General features: G+C 51.7%; 1 protein-coding gene across 1 annotated transcript; it reads right to left on the bottom strand.

The window, feature by feature from the left end:
- Nucleotides 1-697: 697 nt before the first annotated feature.
- Nucleotides 698-20,029, bottom strand: LOC128829639 (elongation factor Tu, mitochondrial-like). Its single transcript, XM_054015116.1, has 11 exons — nt 19,949-20,029; nt 14,000-14,046; nt 12,515-12,677; nt 11,527-11,693; nt 7,043-7,147; nt 2,210-2,374; nt 2,003-2,135; nt 1,791-1,895; nt 1,529-1,680; nt 1,326-1,445; nt 698-1,148 (listed from the first exon to the last, which is right to left on the bottom strand). The coding sequence occupies exons 1-11, from the start codon at nt 19,995-19,997 to the stop codon at nt 978-980; spliced, it is 1,377 nt and encodes a 458-aa protein (XP_053871091.1). The 5' UTR covers nt 19,998-20,029; the 3' UTR covers nt 698-977.
- Nucleotides 20,030-20,126: the final 97 nt, after the last annotated feature.

Below are 20,126 nucleotides of genomic sequence, written 5' to 3'. Positions count from 1 at the left end.
GTGTGTAGGGTGGGCCCTGGTGAGATAGCAGGCACTGGCTGCTAACGATCTCTAATGGAGTGACTAAAACAAGGTAGGGCAGCCAGACCAAAGCCTGTGAAGGGAGGGAGTGAGATCTGCAGCTTCTACCCTGCTGCCCTCTGTTCCTACCCCTCAGCTGGAGCAGCAGTGGGTGTCCACTCTCAGCAGCCTGCTCCCCCCTGTTGGGGGCTAGGCCCCAGCTGCTACTGGAAGACATGAAGGAGCCTACTGCTCTGCACCCAATAGGGCCCTGCTCTTTACACGGGGTGGGAGGGAGGGGCTGTTCCACCCCATCCCATCTCTACCCTGACTTGAGGCAGGGTTGTTTGTCCCTATTTGCCCTTCTGCCACCATTCTCCTTCAGCTTCATCAGCCCCAGCTCTGCTCCCTGGGAGCTAATCCCCCCTTCTCCCACTGCTTTGCTAGGCAAGCACCCAAAGCTGGGGGCTGCCCCTCTGCTAGTCCACTGGGCCAGTGCCCTGGACAAGAGCTGGGACCTGCCTGAGAGCAGGCCAGGGTGCTGCCTGGTCCCTACAGAGCTAGTATCACTGGCCCAGCCCCACCCATGGGGGGGACATGAGCCTCTGTCACCAGCTGCTCCCCTGCCAGGAACCCCCTTCATCTAATGGTCACCTCCAGCACACTTCCCCCCCCCAAAGCAGGAAGGACTCAGCCATGATTCTGCATCTTTATTAACAAAAGAAACCAGACAGCAGGAAGCTGCATAAGCCCCCTACTGGAGGGGCTCTGGGCAGGAGAGCCACCACGGGAGGGCAGTTCCATTTCTGTTGCCCCATGGCAGAGCAGTTCATACAACAGGCAGCTTGCACCCCGCTCTGGGTGACCATGATGCTGCCAGGGGCAGCAGCAGTTCGTAGGGAACACGAGCCAGAACTAGCCCCTCCCCCACTGTTTGCAGACACAGGCCTGGGGGCAGAACCAGCTCAGCCCAGCCTTTATGCCCCCCACTTGTCATCATCTGGCCCCATCTCCAGCGTCTTGGTGACCACACCGGTGCCAATGGTGCGGTTGCCGTCACGCAATGTGAAGCGCTGACCTTCCTCCAGCACCATGGGGTACCGAAGGGTGAGGGTCAGGGCTGTGTCCTCGCCGGGCATCACCATCTCCTGCAGGGGGACGGGGGGGGGGGGGGAAGAGTGGGAGAAGGTCAGAGTGGCAGAGGCTGGCTGCCAGCCACCACTGACTGGTGGGGATAGGGACTGCGATGGGGAAGTTTGGGGAAGCTGGTTCCCCATGGTGAGCCCACAGCCAGTGCTGGGGGCAGGGAGGGGGGGGCTCTGTACCTTTCCAGGGGGCAGGATGGTCCGACAGGCCATGTCCCAGGTCAGGGAGAACATGACAGGCATGTAGTTAGAGACGAAAGGCTTGTGCCGCCCGCCCTCCTCCTTGCTGAGGAGGTACACCTGGAGGGCAGAGGAAGAGACTGTTACAGCCCAGCAGCCCACCTTCCCCGCCCCCCAGCCCACTGCCCCAGCACAGGCCCCACCTGGGCCTCAATCTTCTGATGGGGCTTGATGGAGCCCGGTTTGCACATCACCATGCCACGCCGCACGTCCTCCCGCTTCAGCCCCCGCACCAGTGCGCCAAGGTTGTCCCCGGCCTCGGCCCGCTCCAGGTTCTGGTGGAACATCTCGATGCCTGCGGGGGAGGGATGGGGTGAGCCCGGGTTCCCCAGCCTGGGCAGAGGGGTTTCCCCCACCTCTGGGAGGGGAGAGCAGGTGAGGGGTTCTGTTAGCTGCGTCCCCTACCTGTCACCACGGAGCGCATGTTCCGGTTGCGTCCCACAAACTCGCAGTCATCCCCCTTCCTGATGATGCCACGCTCCAGCGTCCCCGTCACCACCGTCCCACGCCCTGCAAGGGCAGAGGGGTCAGTGCCATGGGGCCCGGGATAGGGGTCCCTGGAAATGCACGGGGCTCAGTATGGGGGCTGGGGAGGGGTGGGGGGCAGCGGGCGTTACCTGGAATGGAGTAGATTGATTCGATGGGCAGCAGGAACGGCTTGTCCAGCTCCCGCATGGGCAGTGGGATGTGCGTGTCGACCGCGTCCAGCAGCTTCATGATGGAGTTCAGTCCCAGCTCGGGGCTGCGGTGCTGGGGGAAGGGAGGGCATTAGCATAGGCAGTGGGCAAGTGAGGCACTGGTGGGAGGGAGAAGGCAGGACTCACCTCCAGGGCACAGAGGGCAGAGCCCACAATGACGGGCGTCTTCTCCCCATCGTAGCCAAACTCGGAGAGCAGCTCCCGGATCTCCAGCTCCACCAGCTCCAGCATCTCCTGGTCCTCCACCGCGTCCGCCTTGTTGATGTACACCACGATGTGCTGCACCCCGATCTGAGGGGACCACAGGGTGAGGGGCAGCCCAACCAGCCCCAGCCTGGTCCTCAGGGAGGGGATCCCCTGGATCGCAGCCCATGCCCAGGGCTTCTGGCGAAGACGCCCCGTGACACTCTACCCCCACAACAGCGACCTGGCACCCCCATATTCACCACTGTGATAGGATTATGACTTGTTCGGTACAAAGTCTGCATTGTGAGGTACATAAGAATGGCCCTACTGGGTCAGACCAAAGGTCCATTTAGCCCGATATCCTGTCTCCCAAAAGTGCCCAGTGCCAGGTGCCCCAGAGGGAATGACCAGAACAGGGAATCATCCAGTGATCCATCCCCTGTCGCCCCTTCCCAGCTTCTGGCAAACAGGCTATGGACACCATCCCTGCCCATCCTGGCTAATAGCCATTGATGGACCTATCCTCCATGAATGTATCTAGTTCTTTTTTGAACCCCATTATGGAGTTGGCCTTCACAACATCCTCTAGCAAGGAGTTCCACAGGTTGATTGTGTGTTGTGTGAAGAAATACTTCCTTTTATTTAAGCCTTCTGCTTATTAATTTCATTGGGTGACCCCTAGTTCTTGTGTTATGAGTAGTAGTAAACAACACTTCCTTATCTACTTTCTCTACACCAGTTATGATTTTTTAGACCTCAATCGTATCTCCCCTTAACCGTCTCTTTTCCAAGCTGAAAAGTCAGTCTTATTAATCTTTCCTCATACAGAAGCTGTTTCATACCCTTAATCATTTTTGTTAACCTTTTCCAATATATCTTTTTTGAGATAGGGCGACCACATCTGCATGCAGTATTCAAGATGTGGGCGTACCATGGATTTATACAGAGACAACATGATATTTTCTGTCCTATTATCTATCCCTTTCTTAATTCTTCCCAGCATTCTGTTCACTTTTTTGACTGCCACTGCACATTGAGTGGATGTTTTCAGAGAACTATCCACAATGACTCCAAGATCTCTTTCTTGAGTGGTAACAGCTAATTTAGACCTCATCGTTTTATGTGTCTAGTTGGGATTATGTTTTCCAATGTGCATTACTTTGCATTTATCAACATTAAATTTCATCTGCCATTTTGTTGTCCAGTCATCCAGTTTTGAGGGATCCTTTTGTAGTTCTTCGCAGTCTGCCTGGGACTTAACTATCTTTAGTAATTGGTATCATCTGCAAATTTTGCCACCTCACTGTTTACCCATTTTTCCAGATCATTTATGAGCATATTGAATAGGACTGGGCACAATACAGACCCTTGGGGGACACCACTATTTACCCCTCTCCATTCTGAAAACTGACCATTTATATCTACCCTTTGTTTCCTGTCTTTTAACCAGTTACCAATCCATGAGAGGACCTTCCCTCTTATCCTGTGGCAGCTTACTTTGCGTAAGAACCTTTGTTGAGGGACCTTGTCTAAGGCTTTCTGAAAATCTAAGTACACTATATCCACTGGATCCCTCTTGTCCACATGCTTGTTGACCCCCTCAAAGAATTCAAGTAGATTGGCGAGGCATGATTTCCCTTTACTAAAACCATGTTGACTCTTCCTCAACAAATTATATTCATCTATGTGTCTGACAATTTTATTCTTTACTATAGTTTCAACCAGTTTGCCCAATACTGAAGTCAGGTTTTCAGGCCTGTAATTGCCGGGATCACCTCTGACGTTCTTTTTAAAAATTGGCGTCACATTAGCTATCCTCCAGTCATCTGGTACTAGGGTGACCAGATGTCCCAATTTTATAGGGACAGTCCTGATATTTGAGGCTTTTTTTTTTAAAATATGGGCTCCTATTACCCACCACCCCGTCCCGATTTTTCACACTTGCTATCTGGTCACCCTATCTGGTACAGAAGCTGATTTAAATGAGCTAGTTAGTAGTTCTGCAATTTCACATTTGAGTTCTTTGAGAACTCTTGGGTGAATACAATCTGGTCCTGGTGACTTCTTACTGTTTCATTTATCAATTTGTTCCAAAACCTCCTCTAATGACACCTCAATTTTGGACAGTTCCTCGGATCTGTTGCCTAAAAAGAATGGCTCAGGTTTGGGAATCTCCCTCACATCCTCAGCCGTGAAGACCAATGCAAAGAATTCATTTAGTTTTTCCACAATGGCCTTATCATCCTTGAGTGCTCCTTTAGCACCTCGATCATCCAGTGGCCCCACTGATTGTTTGGCAGGCTTCCAATGTACATAAAAAAAAAAATTGCTATTACTTTTTGTATCTTTGGCTAACTATTCCTCATATTCTTTTTTGGCCTTCCTAATTATATTTTTACACTTCCTTTGCCAATGCTCCTTTCTATTTTCCTCATTAGGATTTAACTTCTACTTTTTAAAGGGTGCCTTTTTGCCTCTCACTGCTTCTTTTACTTTGTTGTTTAGCCATGGTTGCTCTTGATTGGTTCTCTTACTATGTGTTTTAATTTGGGGATACATTTAAGTTGAGCCTCTATTATGGGGTCTTTAAAAAGTTTCCATGCAGCTTGCAGGGATTTCACTTTTGGCACTGAACCTTTTAATTTCTGTTTAACTAACTTCCTCATTTTTGTGTAGTTCCCTTTCTGAAATTAAATGTTACAGTGTTGGGCTGCTGTGGTGTTTTCCCTGCCATGAGGATGTTAAATTTCATTATATTATGGTCACTATTACCAAGTGGTCCAGCTATATTCATGTCTTGGACCTGATCCTGTGCTCCACTTGGGACTAAATCAAGAATTGCCTCTCCTCTTGTGGGTTCCAGGAATAGCTGCTCTAAGAAAAAGTCATTTAAGGGTCAAGAAACTTTATCTCAGCATCCCATCCAGAGGTGACATGTACCCAGTCAATATGGGGATAATTGATATCCCCCATTATTATTAATTATTATTATTATTATTGAGTTTTTTTATTTTAATAACCTCTCTAATCTCCCTGAGCATTTCAGTCACTATCACCATCCGGGTCAGTAATATATCCCTACTGCTATATTCTTATTATTAGAGCACGGAATTTTTATCCATAGAGAGTCTATGGCACAGTTCGATTCATTTATGATTTTTACTTCATTTGATTCTACGCTTTCTTTCACATCTAGTTCCACTCCCCCACCAGCACGACCTGTTCTGTCCTTCCAGTGTGTTTTGTCCCCTGGTATTACTGTGTCCCATTGATTATCCTCATTCCACCAAGTTTCTGTGATGCCTATTTTACCAATATTCTCTAGTTCACCCATCTGATTATTTAGATTTCTAGTATTGGTATAGAAGCACTTTAAAAACTTGTCTCCTTTTAGCTGTCTGCCGTTACATGATATAATTGAATCGGACTATTTTTTATTTGATTGTTTCTGATCAGACCCTGCCTGTATTTTATTCCGTCCTCATTAGGACAGAGAGATTCTCTATTAATAGAGCCTCCCCTAAGGAATGTACGAACCATGTGCTCCTCCGCACCGGTCGGCTTTCCCCCAGCCATTAGTTTAAAAACTGCTCTACGACCTTTTTAATGTTAAGTGCCAGCAATCTGGTTCCATTTCTGTTTAGATGGAGCCCATCCTTCCTGTACAGGCTCCCCCTTTCCCAAAAGTTTCCCCAGTTCCTAATAAATCTAAACCCCTCCTCCCTGCACCATCGTCTCATCCATGCATTGAGACTCTGCAGTTCTGCCTGCCTACCTGGCCCTGTGCGTGGAACCGGGAGGTATCATGTTAAAAGTCTTGAGCTGTTGAAAATTAATATCCTGTTGGATTGTAGGTGCCGTCATTGGATGGGAAGTTATAAAGTTTTGCTGTGTGTGTGTTAGTGAAATATGTTGTGAGACACCCACAACCAGCCTTTCAGGTACAGCAATGGAGGAGCCAGACAGCGCTGATGGCCCATTAAGGGGAATCCACACTCCCAGGGACTGTCCCAGGAACTGTGTACAATGGAGACCTCTCAGAGAGAGCAGGTACACAATGGAGGCTGCTTGACTCAATCACAGCAAAGGTTCTTTCCCCAGCTGGAAGAAGCTACACAAGGGGGAAGTGACATCATCACTGGTCCTCACCCCCCAACTCAGCTCCTGGGAACCCAGCTGGGGGACACTGAACGGGGAAGGGGGTCCCAGGCTGGAAAGGAGAATCCCAGGGCGAGACACAGCCGGATTCAAACCCTGTCTAGATAACAGAACTCAGGCTGCAGACGTGTTTCATTTCTTAGGTAACCAGCTTTGAGCTGCACACCTATTACTTATAATTACTTACAATCCACCTGTCTGTCGCGAATACACCTGTTTGGTACATTACCTACAACAGCGCGTTTTGGCTGAAGTGCTTGGGGAATCTGCTCAGGGGGCAAGGCTGGTGCATGCCCACTGTCCTTTGTAGGAGTGGCAGACTGGGTAATAAACGTACACCGGACAGGCTTCTGACCAGGGCAGGACAGTCCAGGTCTGGGGGCCTAGGTTGCGGAGCTGGGGGGGATTGGCTGGAACCTCTCTAGTGCTGGTTCATGAGTGGCTGGGAGAAGCCTTCATGTAACTGCAGCTGGGTGTGTCCCTGTCTGTGTGCAGGACCTGGAGGGGTTTGCAGCTTGTCCCAGCATCACAATGAGGGAGGGGACCCAGGCTGGTGAGCTCAGTAGTACCCCAGTTCCAGGTTGCACCCTGGGGAACCCCTGAGCCCCCCCTCACCTGTTTGGCTAGCAGCAAGTGCTCTCGGGTCTGCGGCATCTGCCCGTCTGTCGCTGCCACCACGAGGATGCAGCCGTCTAGGGGAGAGGTGCCAGTGATCATGTTCTGGAAGAGAGGGACGGCGGTGCTCAGATGCTGGTACCTAGGGATGGGGTCAGGGGAGCCAGCACAGGCTGGGGAGGGAACGGAACTGGGGGGCGGGAATGTGTTATTGTTGCACCGAGCTTGGCGGTGAAGTTGTTGGGGTGACACACACAGACCCAATCCCCAGTGAAGGAAGAGTGAAACCACCCACAGTACAGCCGCTCCCCGCCCACGCCCTTCGCTGCTCCCTCGCCCACACCCTGCTCCTCCCCTGCTCCCCCCCGGTCCCCACCCACCCACTGTTCCTCCGGGGCTGGGAGGAGGAAGTGGTGGGGGGGAGAGAGAGAGAAGGGGAGGGGGTCTCAGGGCCAGGGAGGAGGAAGCGGGAGGGTCTTGAGGGCTGGGAGGATGAACGGGGGTGAAGGTGTCTCAGAGGCTGTGTAGAGGAAGCAGGGGTGAGGGAGGTGTGTCTCAGGGGCCAGGCGAAGGAACTGAGGGTGTGTGTGGGGACAGAGGAAGGGATGGGGGGGGGGGGGAGGGGTCTATCTTTGGTAGGGTGACCAGACAGCAAGTGTGAAAAATCAGGACAGGGGGTGGGGGGTAATAGGAGCCTATATAAGAAAAAGACCCAAAAATCGGGACTGTCCCTATAAAATCGGGACATCTGGTCACCCTAATCTTTGGGAATAGAAGGATGGAGAGTGGTGAGTGTGGGGACAGAGGGATGCACAAAGGGAGGGGCACAGAGGTGGACAAAGGTGAGTATGTTTGGGGACAGAAGGAGGGGCAGGCTAGAGGGGGTGAGTTTGGGGGTATGGAGGTGCAGAGAGGCAGGCAGAGGGCTGTGTGTGGGGACAGACGGAAGGACAGGTTGGGGGGGTGCGTTAGGGGATAGAGGGGGCAGGTTTGGGGGTACGGAGGTGCAGAGAGGCAGGCAGAGGGCTGTGGGGTTAGGGATAGAGGCAGGAACAGGAGGGTGTGGGCAGGGACAGCGGGGCACATGGGGGTGCACGTGTGAGGATGGAGGAAGAGATTGAGGGGGTGCGTTCGGGGACTGGAAGGCAAGGGGAGGCTTGGACCTTTAAGACAGCAGAATTCTGGGAAATGTGGCTGCCTAGCAGTACCACGACAAAGGTAGGGGCCCGGGCAGAGACAGATGCATCATGGAGGTGAATGCCTGGCTGCGAAGATGGTGTCGCCAGGAGGGCTTTGGCTTCCTAGACCACGGGATGCTATTCGAGGAAGGACTGCTAGGCAGAGATGGCGTTCACCTTTCGAGGAGAGGGAAGACCCTATTCGGACACAGACTGGCTAACCTAGTGAGGAGGGCTTTAAACTAGGTTCGACGGGGACAGGTGAGCAAAGCCCACAGGTAAGTGGGGAACATGGAGACCGGGGAAATGAGTCGGAAACAAGAGGGAGTGTGGGCTATATTGGCAGAGAGAAAGGAGAGTCAGGAAAAAACTGGGAGGAAAGATCAAACCAGTATTTTAGATGCCTATATACAAATGCGAGAAGTATGGGGAATAAGCAGGAAGAACTGGAAGTGCTAATAAATAAATACAACTATGACATTGTTGGCATCACTGAAACTTGGTGGGATAATACACATGATTGGAATGTTGGTGTGGATGGGTACAGCTTGCTCAGGAAGGATAGACAGGGGAAAAAGGGAGGAGGTGTTGCCTTATATATTAAAAATATACACACTTGGACAGAGGTAGAGATGGACATAGGAGACGGAAGTGTTGAGAGTCTCTGGGTTAGGCTTAAAGGGGCAAAAAACAAGGGAGATGTCATGCTAGGCGTCTACTACAGGCCACCTAACCAGGTGGAAGAGGTGGATGAGGCTTTTTTCAAGCAACTAACAAAATCATCCAAAGCCCAAGACTTGGTGGTGATGGGGGACTTCAACTATCCGGATATATGTTGGGAAAATAACACAGCGGGGAACAGACTATCCAACAAATTCTTGGACTGCATTGGAGACAACTTTTTATTTCAGAAGGTTGAAAAAGCTACTAGGGGGGAAGCTGTTCTAGACTTGATTTTAACAAATAGGGAGGAACTCGTTGAGAATGTGAAAGTAGAAGGCAGCCTGGGTGAAAGTGATCATGAAATCATAGACTTTGCAATTCTAAGGAAGGGTAGAAGGGAGAACAGCAAAATAGAGACAATGGATTTCAGGAAGGCAGATTTTGGGAAGCTCAGAGAGCTGATAGGTAAGGTCCCATGGGAATCAAGACTGAGGGGAAAAACAACTGAGGAGAGTTGGCAGTTTTTCAAAGGGACACTATTAAGGGCCCAAAAGCAAGCTATTCCGCTGGTTAGGAAAGATAGAAAATGTGGCAAAAGACCACCTTGGCTTAACCACGAGATCTTGCACGATCTAAAAAATAAAAAGGAGTCATATAAAAAATGGAAACTAGGACAGATTACAAAGGATGAATATAGGCAAACAACACAGGAATGCAGGGGCAAGATTAGAAAGGCAAAGGCACAAAATGAGCTCAAACTAGCTACGGGAATAAAAGGAAACAAGAAGACTTTTTATCAATACATTAGAAGCAAGAGGAAGACCAAAGACAGGGTAGGCCCACTGCTTAGTGAAGAGGGAGAAACAGTAACAGGAAACTTGGAAATGGCAGAGATGCTTAATGACTTCTTTGTTTCGGTCTTCACCGAGAAGTCTGAAGGAATGCCTAACATAGTGAATGCTAATGGGAAGGGGGTAGGTTTAGCGGATAAAATAAAAAAAGAACAAGTTAAAAATCACTTAGAAAAGTTAGATGCCTGCAAGTCACCCGGGCCTGATGAAATGCATCCTAGAATACTCAAGGAGCTAATAGAGGAGGTATCTGAGCCTCTAGCTATTATCTTTGGAAAGTCATGGGAGACGGGAGAGATTCCAGAAGACTGGAAAAGGGCAAATATAGTGCCCATCTATAAAAAGGGAACTAAAAACAACCCAGGTAACTACAGACCAGTTAGTTTAACTTCTGTGCCAGGGAAGATAATGGAGCAAGTAATTAAGGAAATCATCTGCCAACACTTGGAAGGTGGTAAGGTGATAGGGAATAGCCAGCATGGATTTGTGAAGAACAAATCATGTCAAACCAATCTGATAGCTTTCTTTGATAGGATAACGAGCCTTGTGGATAAGGGTGAAGCGGTGGATGTGGTATACCTAGACTTTAGTAAGGCATTTGATACGGTCTCGCATGATATTCTTATCGATAAACTAGGCAAATACAAATTAGATGGGGCTACTATAAGGTGGGTGCATAACTGGCTGGATAATCGTACTCAGAGAGTTGTTATTAATGGTTCCCAATCCTGCTGGAAAGGCGTAACGAGTGGGGTACCGCAGGGGTCTGTTTTGGGACCGGCTCTGTTCAATATCTTCATCAACGACTTAGATATTGGCATAGAAAGTACGCTTATTAAGTTTGCGGATGATACCAAACTGGGAGGGATTGCAACTACTTTGGAGGACAGGGTCATAATTCAAAATGATCTGGACAAATTGGAGAAATGGTCTGAGTTAAACAGGATGAAGTTTAACAAAGACAAATGCAAAGTGCTCCACTTAGGAAGGAAAAATCAATTTCACACATACAGAATGGGAAAAGACTGTCTAGGAAGGAGTACGGCAGAAAGGGATCTAGGGGTTATAGTGGACCACAAGCTAAATATGAGTCAACAGTGTGATGCTGTTGCAAACAAAGCAAACATGATTCTGGGATGCATTAACAGGTGTGTTGTGAGCAAGACACGAGAAGTCATTCTTCCGCTCTACTCTGCTCTGGTTAGGCCTCAGCTGGAGTATTGTGTCCAGTTCTGGGCGCCGCATTTTAAAAAAGATGTGGAGAAACTGGAAAGGGTCCAAAGAAGAGCAACAAGAATGATTAAAGGTCTTGAGAACATGACCTATGAAGGAAGGCTGAAAGAATTGGGTTTGTTTAGTTTGGAAAAGAGAAGACTGAGAGGGGACATGATAGCAGTTTTCAGGTATATAAAAGGGTGTCATAAGGAGGAGGGAGAGAACTTGTTCACCTTAGCCTCTAAGGATAGAACCAGAAACAATGGGTTTAAACTGCAGCAAGGGAGGTCTAGATTGGACATTAGGAAAAAGTTCCTAACTGTCAGGGTGGTTAAACACTGGAACAAATTGCCTAGGGAGGTTGTGGAATCTCCGTCTCTGGAGATATTTAAGGGTAGGTTAGATAAATGTCTACTAGGGATGGTCTAGGCAGTATTTGGTCCTGCCATGCGGGCAGGGGACTGGACTCGATGACCTCTCGAGGTCCCTTCCAGTCCTAGAATCTATGAATCTATGAATCTATGAATTCACCCACAGGCCGAAAGGGGCAGGTCTCCCCCACCCGCCCTGCCCTCACCTTGACGTAGTCGGCGTGGCCGGGGCAGTCGGTGTGGGCGTAGTGCCGGTTGGCCGTGGCATACTCCACATGGGAGGAGTTGATGGTGATGCCACGAGCCTTCTCCTCTGGTGCATTGTCGATCTCCTCGTACTTCTTGAACTTGGCACCTCCAGCCTCAGCTAGGACTGGGGGGGAGGGGGGGGGCAGGAAAGGGGGGTGAGTAACCAGCTGGGGAGGAGAGGCGGGCTGGGAGCCAGGACGCCTGGGTTCTATCCCAGCTCTGGGAGTGGAGTCTAGTGGGTTACAGCAGGGAGGGCTGGGAGCCAGGACTTCTGGGTTTAATACCTAGCTCTGCCAGTGACCTTCTCTATGACCTTGGGCCAGTCCTTTCTCCACGTGGCTCTTGTTTCCACTCTCACTAGGGTTACCATATTTAGTGCCTCCGAAAGGAGGACACTAAAGGGGCCCCAGCCCCACCCCCGCCCCCTCCCCAAAGTCTCCGCCCCCTCCCCTGCTTCCCGCGAACATTTGAGTCGCGGGAAGCCTGAAGCAGGTAAGGGGGGGTGTGGGGGGAGGAGGCACGGCCCACCCCCGTCCCCCGAGCCCCCAGCCCGGCCCGGCACCCGAGCCGGCCCGGCACCGGGCCCCCCCGCCCGGCACCCGAGCCCCCGGCCCGGCACCACATGTTCGATTTTCCCGGACATGTCCGGCTTTTTGGGATTTCCCCCCGGACGGGGATTTGGAGCCCAAAAAGCCGGACATGTCCGGGAAAATCCGGACGTATGGTAACCCTAACTCTCACCCCTTTAGCCAGGGAGCTCTTGGGGGTAGGGGTTGTTCCCTTTGGGGCTGTGCAGCACCCATCATCAGCACACCTGGTCAGGGGCTGTGGGCAGCACCTGGGCTCAGCAGGGGCCTCTGGCAGCTACCATGACCCAATCAATGGGGCCAGGGGCACAGGAAACCCCAGGACACGCAACCCCCTGCTCCAGGCCCCCCCACTCACCTTTGGTGATGGCAGCCGTCAGTGTGGTCTTGCCGTGGTCCACGTGCCCGATGGTGCCCACATTGACATGGGGCTTGTCCCGCACGTAGGTTTTCTTGGCCTCGACAGCGAAGCTGCGCAGCAGGAGAGGGCAGAGGCGGGAGGCTGGGCTGGGCGGGGATACCTACGGGCACAGGGAGCCGTGGCATGAGTATATCCCCCACAACCTCCCCACACAACTCCACAGCCCCCCCACCAACCCCACCCACCACAACTCCCCACATCCCCATCCCTCCACTGACCCTACCTGGGCTCCATCCCCCAACCCCACCCCCCACAGCTCCCCATATCCAAATCCCCCAACTCCACCCCCCACAGCTCCCCACATTGCCATCCCCCCACCCAGGCTCCACCCCCAACCCCACCCACCACAACTCCCCACATCCCCATCCCTCCACCAAACCTACCTGGGCTCCATCCCCCAACCCCACCCCCCCACAGCTCCCCACATCCCCCCCCACCCAGGCTCCACCCCCCACATCCCTCCACCGACCACACCCAGGCTCCACCCCCCAAAGCTCCCCACATCCCCATTCTCCCTGCCAGCTCCATTCTCCCCCCCCCCCCACTGACTCCACCATGGCTCCACCCTCCACAGCTTCCCCCTACAGCTCCCCACATCCCCACCAACCTCACCTGGGCTCCTCACATCCCCATCCCCCCATCAATCCACGACATGCACCACAGCTCCCATAGCCACCCCCAACCTCACCAGCCACCCAACCCACCAGGGTTCTCCAAGCCCCCCCTCCCACCACACACACAGCTGGGCTCCCCACAATCCACTTGTTACGGAGTGTGGGGGGCTCAGGGCCCTGCACCCCCGGCTTCCTGCAATTCACCATGACTCTCAGCCAGCCAGTAAAGCAGACAGTTTATTTAGACGATACGAATACAATCCAAGACAGGTCTTGCAGGCACAGACATCAGGACCCCCTCAGATAGGTCCATCTTGAGGTCCCAGGGCACTACACCACAGCCCCTTGGGAGGTCAGAGTCCCGTCTGCTTCCCAGCCATTCCACCAGCCAGCCCTGAAACTCTCTCCTCTTTCCGGGCAAAGAGGTCACCTGGCCTCTAACCCCTTCCTGGGTTCTCATGTTACACGCTCAGGTATTCTCCCTCGGCCAGTCTCCCATCCCCCAATGCAGACCATCCTAGCCACACTCCCCTGTCAGCATTCAAAGACCACATTAAGAACAGTCCCAGTTCGTCACACCACTTTCCCAACCCTCACCTCATTTATGGCCCCCTACCCACATCACCCCCACACCTCCCTAACAACTCCAACCCACCCAACATAGCTCCCCCACTGCCCCTAACACCCTCCTCACCCCCAGTTTCCCCCTTCTGTGGCCAAGGCCCCAAACACCCCAGTGCACTGGGGGAGCGTGTGTGTGGTCACGGCAGTTACCCGCACAGCCCATCCCAGACAGGTGGCTCCTTACCGTCCCCAAGACGCCCAGCAGGTAGTGGGAGAGGCAGCCCCGGAAACCTGTAAGAGGTACAGGGAAAAGCTGTGATCACCCTGTCATGCTGTTCAGTCACCGCCCCCCACACCCATCTCCCGTCAGCCTGGAGGCTCCCCCCACCCCCTGTCTGGTCATCAGGAGCCCCTGGTGCTTCTCGACTTGTGCCTGGATCGGAAGCTCTTTGGGGCAGGGACTCTCTCTATTGTTTGTGCAGCAACTTGCTCACTAAGCGGAGTGGCCCTGGGCTGGACTCCTGGGTTCACTCCCCAGCTCTGGCGTTGAACAAGCCCGATCTCCTTTCCACACTTCACTTTCCCTCTCCGACTCTACCTAGAACTGCACATTCTTTGGGGTAGGCGATCCTCAGCATGCCAGGAGCCCGCTCTCCGCTGGGATCTAGCACCGCCAGCTAGTCATTATCCTCACAATACAAAACCGCCTTGAGAAAGTGGAGAGTTGGACTGAAATCAACAAGATGAAATTCAGTAAAGACAAGCCAAGCGCTTAAGTTAAAATCCAAGGCAGAGCTACAAACCGGGGACTCGCTGGCTCGCAGCTGCACTGCTGCTCAGGATCTGTGGTTAGAGCAGGTCACACACTGAATGAGTCAGTGATGTGGCCCAGGTGTGAAAAGGCAGATCTCAGTCTGGGGCGTATTAACAGGTGTGTTGCATGTAAGACACAGGAGGTAGTTGTCGCCCGTGGCAATGGTGAGGCCTCAGCTGGAGTGCTGGGTGTATGTAATTCAAGGTGCCAGAGTTTAGGAGAGATGGGGACAAACTGGAGAGTCCACAAAAGAGCAACAAAACTGATCAAAGGTTTAGAAAACCTGACCTGTGAGGAAAGTTAAAAACCTGGGCTTGTTTAGTCTAGAGAAGAGAAGACGGAGGGGGGACTCTTCAGCTTGGTTATGGACTGTTATAGAGGATAAGAACATAAGAGCAGCCAGACTGAGTCAGACCAGAGATCCATCTACCCCAGTATCCTGTCTTCCAACAGTGGCCAATGCCAGGTGCCCCAGAGGGAATGAACAGAACAGGGAATCATCAAGTGACCCATCCTCTGTCATCCATTCCCAGCTTCTGGCAAAGAGAGGCTAGGGACACCATTAATGGATCTATCCTCCATGAACTTATCTAGTTCTTTTATCAATCATGTTATAGTCTTGGCCTTCACAACATCCTCTGGTGAGGAGTTCCACAGGTTGACTGTGTGTTGTATGAAAAAATACTTCCTTTTGTTTGTTTTTAACCTGCTGCCTATTAATTTCATTTGGTGACCCCTAGTTCTTGTGTTATGAGAAGGAGTAAATAACACTTCCTTATTTACTTTCTCCACACCAGTCATTATTTTATAGACCTCTATCCTATCCCCCTTAGTTGTCTCTTTTCCAAGCTGAAAAATCCCAGTCTTATTAATCTCTCTTCATACGGCAGCCGTTCCACAGCCCTAATTTTTGTTTTCCATTTCTGTACCTTTTCCAATTCCAATATATCTTTTTTGACATGGGGTGACCACATCTGCATGCAGTATTCAAGATGTGAGCGTACCATGGATTAGAGGCAATATGATATTTTCTGTCTTATCTATCCCTTTCTTAATGATGCCCAACATTCTGTTCGCTTTTTTGACTGCGGCTACTCATTGAGTGGATGTTTTCAGAGAACTATCCACTATGATTCCAAGATCTCTCTCACGAGTGATAACAGCTAATTTAGACCCCATTGTTTTATATGTACAGTTGGGATTACATTTTCCAATGTACATTACTTTGCATTTATCAACAATTGAATTTCATCTGCCATTTTGTTGCCCAGTCACGAGTTTTATGGGATCCTTTTGTTGCTCTTCGTACTGGGACTTAACTATCTTGAGTAGTTTTGTATCATCTGCAAATTTTGCCACCTCAGTGTTTACCCCTTTTTTCAGATCATTTATGAATATGTTGAATAGGCCTGGTCCCAGTTCAGAGCCTTGGGGGACACCACTATTTACCTCTCTCCATTCTGAAAACGGACCATTTATTCCTACCCTTTGTTTCCTATCTTTTAACCAGTTACCACTCCATGAGAGGACCTTCCCTTTTATCCCATGACAGCTCACTTTGCTTAAGAGCCTTTGGTTAGGGGCCTTGTCAAAGGCTTTCTGAAAATCTAAATACACTATATCCACTGGATCCCCCTTGTCCATGTGTTTGTTGACCCCCCTCAAAGAATTCTAGTAGATTGGTGAGGTATGATTTCCCTTTACAAAAACCCTGTTGACTCTTCCCCCAACAAATTATGTTCATCTATGTGTCTGGCAATTTTGTTCTTTACTATAGTTTCAACTAGTTTGCCCGGTACTGAGGTCAGGCTTACCGGCCTGTGATTGCTGGGATCATCTCTGGAGCCCTTTTTAAAAATTGGCATCACATTAGCTATCCTCCAGTCATTTGGTACAGAAGCTGATTTAAATCATAGGTTACAAACTACAGTTAGTAGTTCTGCAATTTCACATTTGAGTTTCTTCAGAACTCTTTGGTGATACCATCTGCTGCTGGTGACTTCTGACTGTTTCATTTATCAATTTGTTCCAAAACCTCCTCTAATGACACCTCAATCTGGGACAGTTCCTCAGATTTGTCACCTAAAAAGAATGGCTTAGGTTTGGGAATCTCCCTCACATCCTCAACCATGAAAACCGATGCAAAGAATTCATTTAGTTTCTCCGCAACAGCCATATCATTCTTGAGTGCTCCTTTAGCATCTCGATCGTCCAGTGGCCGCACTGGTTGTTTACTAGGCTTCCTGCTTCTGATGTAAGCAAAAATTTTGGCTAGCTGTTCTTCAAATTCTTTTTTGGCCCTCCTAACTATATTTTTACACTTCCTTTGCCAGAGGATGCTCCTTTCTATTTTCCTCACTAGGATTTAACTTCCACTTTTTAAAGGAGGCCTTTGTGTCTCTCACTGCTTCTTTTACTTTGTTGTTAGCCACGGTGGCTCTTTTTTGGGTTCTCTTGCTATGTTTGTTAATTTGGGGATACATTTAAGTTGAGCCTCTATTATGGTGTCTAAAAAGTTTCCATGCAGCTTGCAGGGATTTCACTTTTGGCACTGAACCTTTTAATTTCTGTTTAACTAACTTCCTCATTTTTGTGTAGTCCCCCTTTCTGAAATTAAATGCTACAGTGTTGGGCTGCTGTGGTGTTTTCCCCGCCACAGGGATGTTAAATTTAATTATATGATGGTCACTATTACCAGGTGGTCCAGCTATATTCACCTCTTGGACCAGATCCTGTGCTCCACTTAGGACTAAATCCAGAACTGCCTCTCCTCTGGTGGGTTCCAGGACCAGCTGCTCCAAGAAGCAGTAATTAAGGCATCAAGAAACTTCATCTCTGCACCCCTTTCTGAGGTGATATGTACCCAGTCAATATGGAGATAACTGAAATCCCCTGTTATTGAGTTTTTTTTATTTTAATAGCCGTTCTAATATCACTGAGCATTTCAGGTGGTCAGTGATATATCCCTACTGCTATATCCTTATTCTTAGAGCATGGAATTACTATCCATAGAGATTCTATGGTATAGTTTGGTTCATTTACGATTTTTACTTCATTTGATTCTACGCTTTCTTTCATGGGGATCAATGATCTGTGTTCACTGAAGGTAGGACAAGAAGTAACAGGCTCAATCTTGGCAAAGGAGATTTAGGTGAGATAGTAGGAAACACTTTCTAACTAGGAGGCTAGTTCAGCTTTGGAACAGGTTATCTAGGAATGCTGTGGGGTCCCCATCTCTAGAAGGTTTTGAGAACAGGCTGGACAAACCCCACTTGGGGTTGGGCTAGGGTTACTTAGCCCTGCCTTGGTGCCAGCGCTGGACTAGATGACCTCTCGAGGTCCCGTACAGCCCCATGTCTTGTGGTACTTGTGGCTGACTGGCCCCAGCTCCAGTGGGAGCATGGACTGCGCCCTTCCGTGGGGTCGAGCAGGGGGCACCCTTCTGGATCAGTGGGCGCTGGCACTGCTGGTACAAATGCTCAGGGTTTGTAGTGCTGGGGTGAAGGCAGGGCCAGGGTTATGAGGGATCTCGGTGAATGGGGCAAGAGACAGAGCAGATGGATTCAGACTCTCGGCTGTTCAGGCCAGAAGCACCCACTCTGTGACCATCCAATCCAACCTCCCACCCAGTCCTGGTGGAGAATCTCACCCAGTGTCTCCTGCTGACTGCACTGGGGCAGCCCACCCCCAGAGCTGCAGCCCCCAGTAGTTTCTACCCCTATCTCAGTCACTCTCCGACCTAACCCTAACCCTCTCTCCCCAGTAATCCCCTTCCCGCACCCCCCACTTCCTCCAACACCCCCCAGACTACTCTGCTCCTCACCCATCCCCAACCCAGACCCCATCCCTCTCCTTTCAGGATCTCTGCTCCCCCTGCCATCACCACCCTTCCCCCACCAAAATTCCTCCCCCTCCTGCCCCATCTCCCCCTCTTTTGTCCCACAACCTGACTCTTGCCACCCCCCAAATCCCTTCCCCCTCCTCCCATCACCAACCCCCCCAAACCCAGATCCCTCCTCCTCTGCATAACCCTGTAACCCCCCTCCACAGCGTAACCTGCGTGCTGCACCCCCTGCTCTCCACACAATCCCTCCTGGCCTGATCCAGAGCCACCCCTTCTCTCTCAGGATCCCAGCTCCCCGCTTAGCCCCTCTTCCACCATCATCAAGCCCTCAAATGCCCCACCACATCACCACCCCCTCCACAGTCACCTGCTCTCCTGAACTCACCTCCTACCCCCAGATCCTCCCTGTCCCCAACAACCTCTCCCTCAACCCCTGCTCCTCCCCATAATCTCCATCCACCACATAACCTGCCCCTATATTCCACCCCCCGAGCCTTCTCTCCCCTCTCAGGATCCCTTCTCCCCCCCCAAAATTCCCCCCTTCCCAGATCATCCAATTACCAAACGGTAATTAACGACTGGGACAATTTATCAAGGGTCGTGGTGGATTCAAACAGATCAGCTCTCAGATTATTGTGGGGCAGGTCCCTGGCCTGTGCCAAGGGGTCGGACTAAATTATCACACTGGCCTTTCCAGCCCTAAACACTGTGAAAGCCAGACCTACCCCCCACTTCCCAGAGACTCCCCCGACCTCCTGCTCCCCAACCTCCCCCACACCTACCAGAGACTCCCACCTCCTGTAACCTCCCCCCACCTCCCAGAGACCCCCGCACCTCCTTCCAGCCCCCTAACCTCCCCCCACCTCCTTCCAGCCCCCTAACCTCCCCCCACCTCCCAGAGACCCCCCAACCTCCTGCTCCCCAACCTCCCCCCCACCTCCCAGAGAGCCCCCGCACCTCCTTCCAGCCTCCCAGAGACCCCCCACCTCCCAGAGACCCCCCCGACCTCCTGCTCCCCAACCTCCCCCCCACCTCCCAGAGACCCCCCCACCTCCTTCCAGCCTCCCAGAGACCCCCGCACCTCTTTCCAGCCCCCTAACCTCCCCCCACCTCCGAGACCCCCCCGCACCTCCTTCCAGCCCCCTAACCTCCCCCCACCTCCTTCCAGCCCCCTAACCTCCCCCCACCTCCCAGAGACCCCCCAACCTCCTGCTCCCCAACCTCCCCCCCCACCTCCCAGAGACCCCCGCACCTCTTTCCAGCCCCCTAACCTCCCCCCACCTCCGAGACCCCCCCCACCTCCTTCCAGCCCCCTAACCTCCCCCCACCTCCCAGAGACCCCCCCACCTCCTTCCAGCCTCCCAGAGACTCCCCCGACCTCCTGCTCCCCAACCTCCCCCCCACCTCCTAGAGACCCCCCCACCGCCTGCTCCTGTCCTTCCTGCCCAACCTTCCCCCACGTCCTTCCGGGCCCCCAGAGACCCCCGACCTCCTGTAACCTCCCCCCAGGTCCTTCCTGCTTCCCAGTCACTGACCGGCAGCCCCGCTCCGTCCCCCGCGGACCAGCATCGCGTGCGCCGCCATCTTTCAACCTGACCGGAAATGATGCACAAGCGGCGGGCTCCAGAGCCAATGAATGAAGCGGGAAGCAGCCGCTTCCGCCAGAGAGTCGCGAGCACACCGGAAATGTGGCGCAGCCGCTCTAGCACCTCT

This window comes from Malaclemys terrapin, unplaced genomic scaffold, assembly GCF_027887155.1.
Source record: "Malaclemys terrapin pileata isolate rMalTer1 unplaced genomic scaffold, rMalTer1.hap1 H_1, whole genome shotgun sequence".
Classification (NCBI taxonomy): domain Eukaryota; kingdom Metazoa; phylum Chordata; order Testudines; family Emydidae; genus Malaclemys; species Malaclemys terrapin.
The sequence above is the reverse complement of the archived record's forward strand: the minus strand, read 5'-3'. Positions and strand labels throughout refer to the sequence as shown.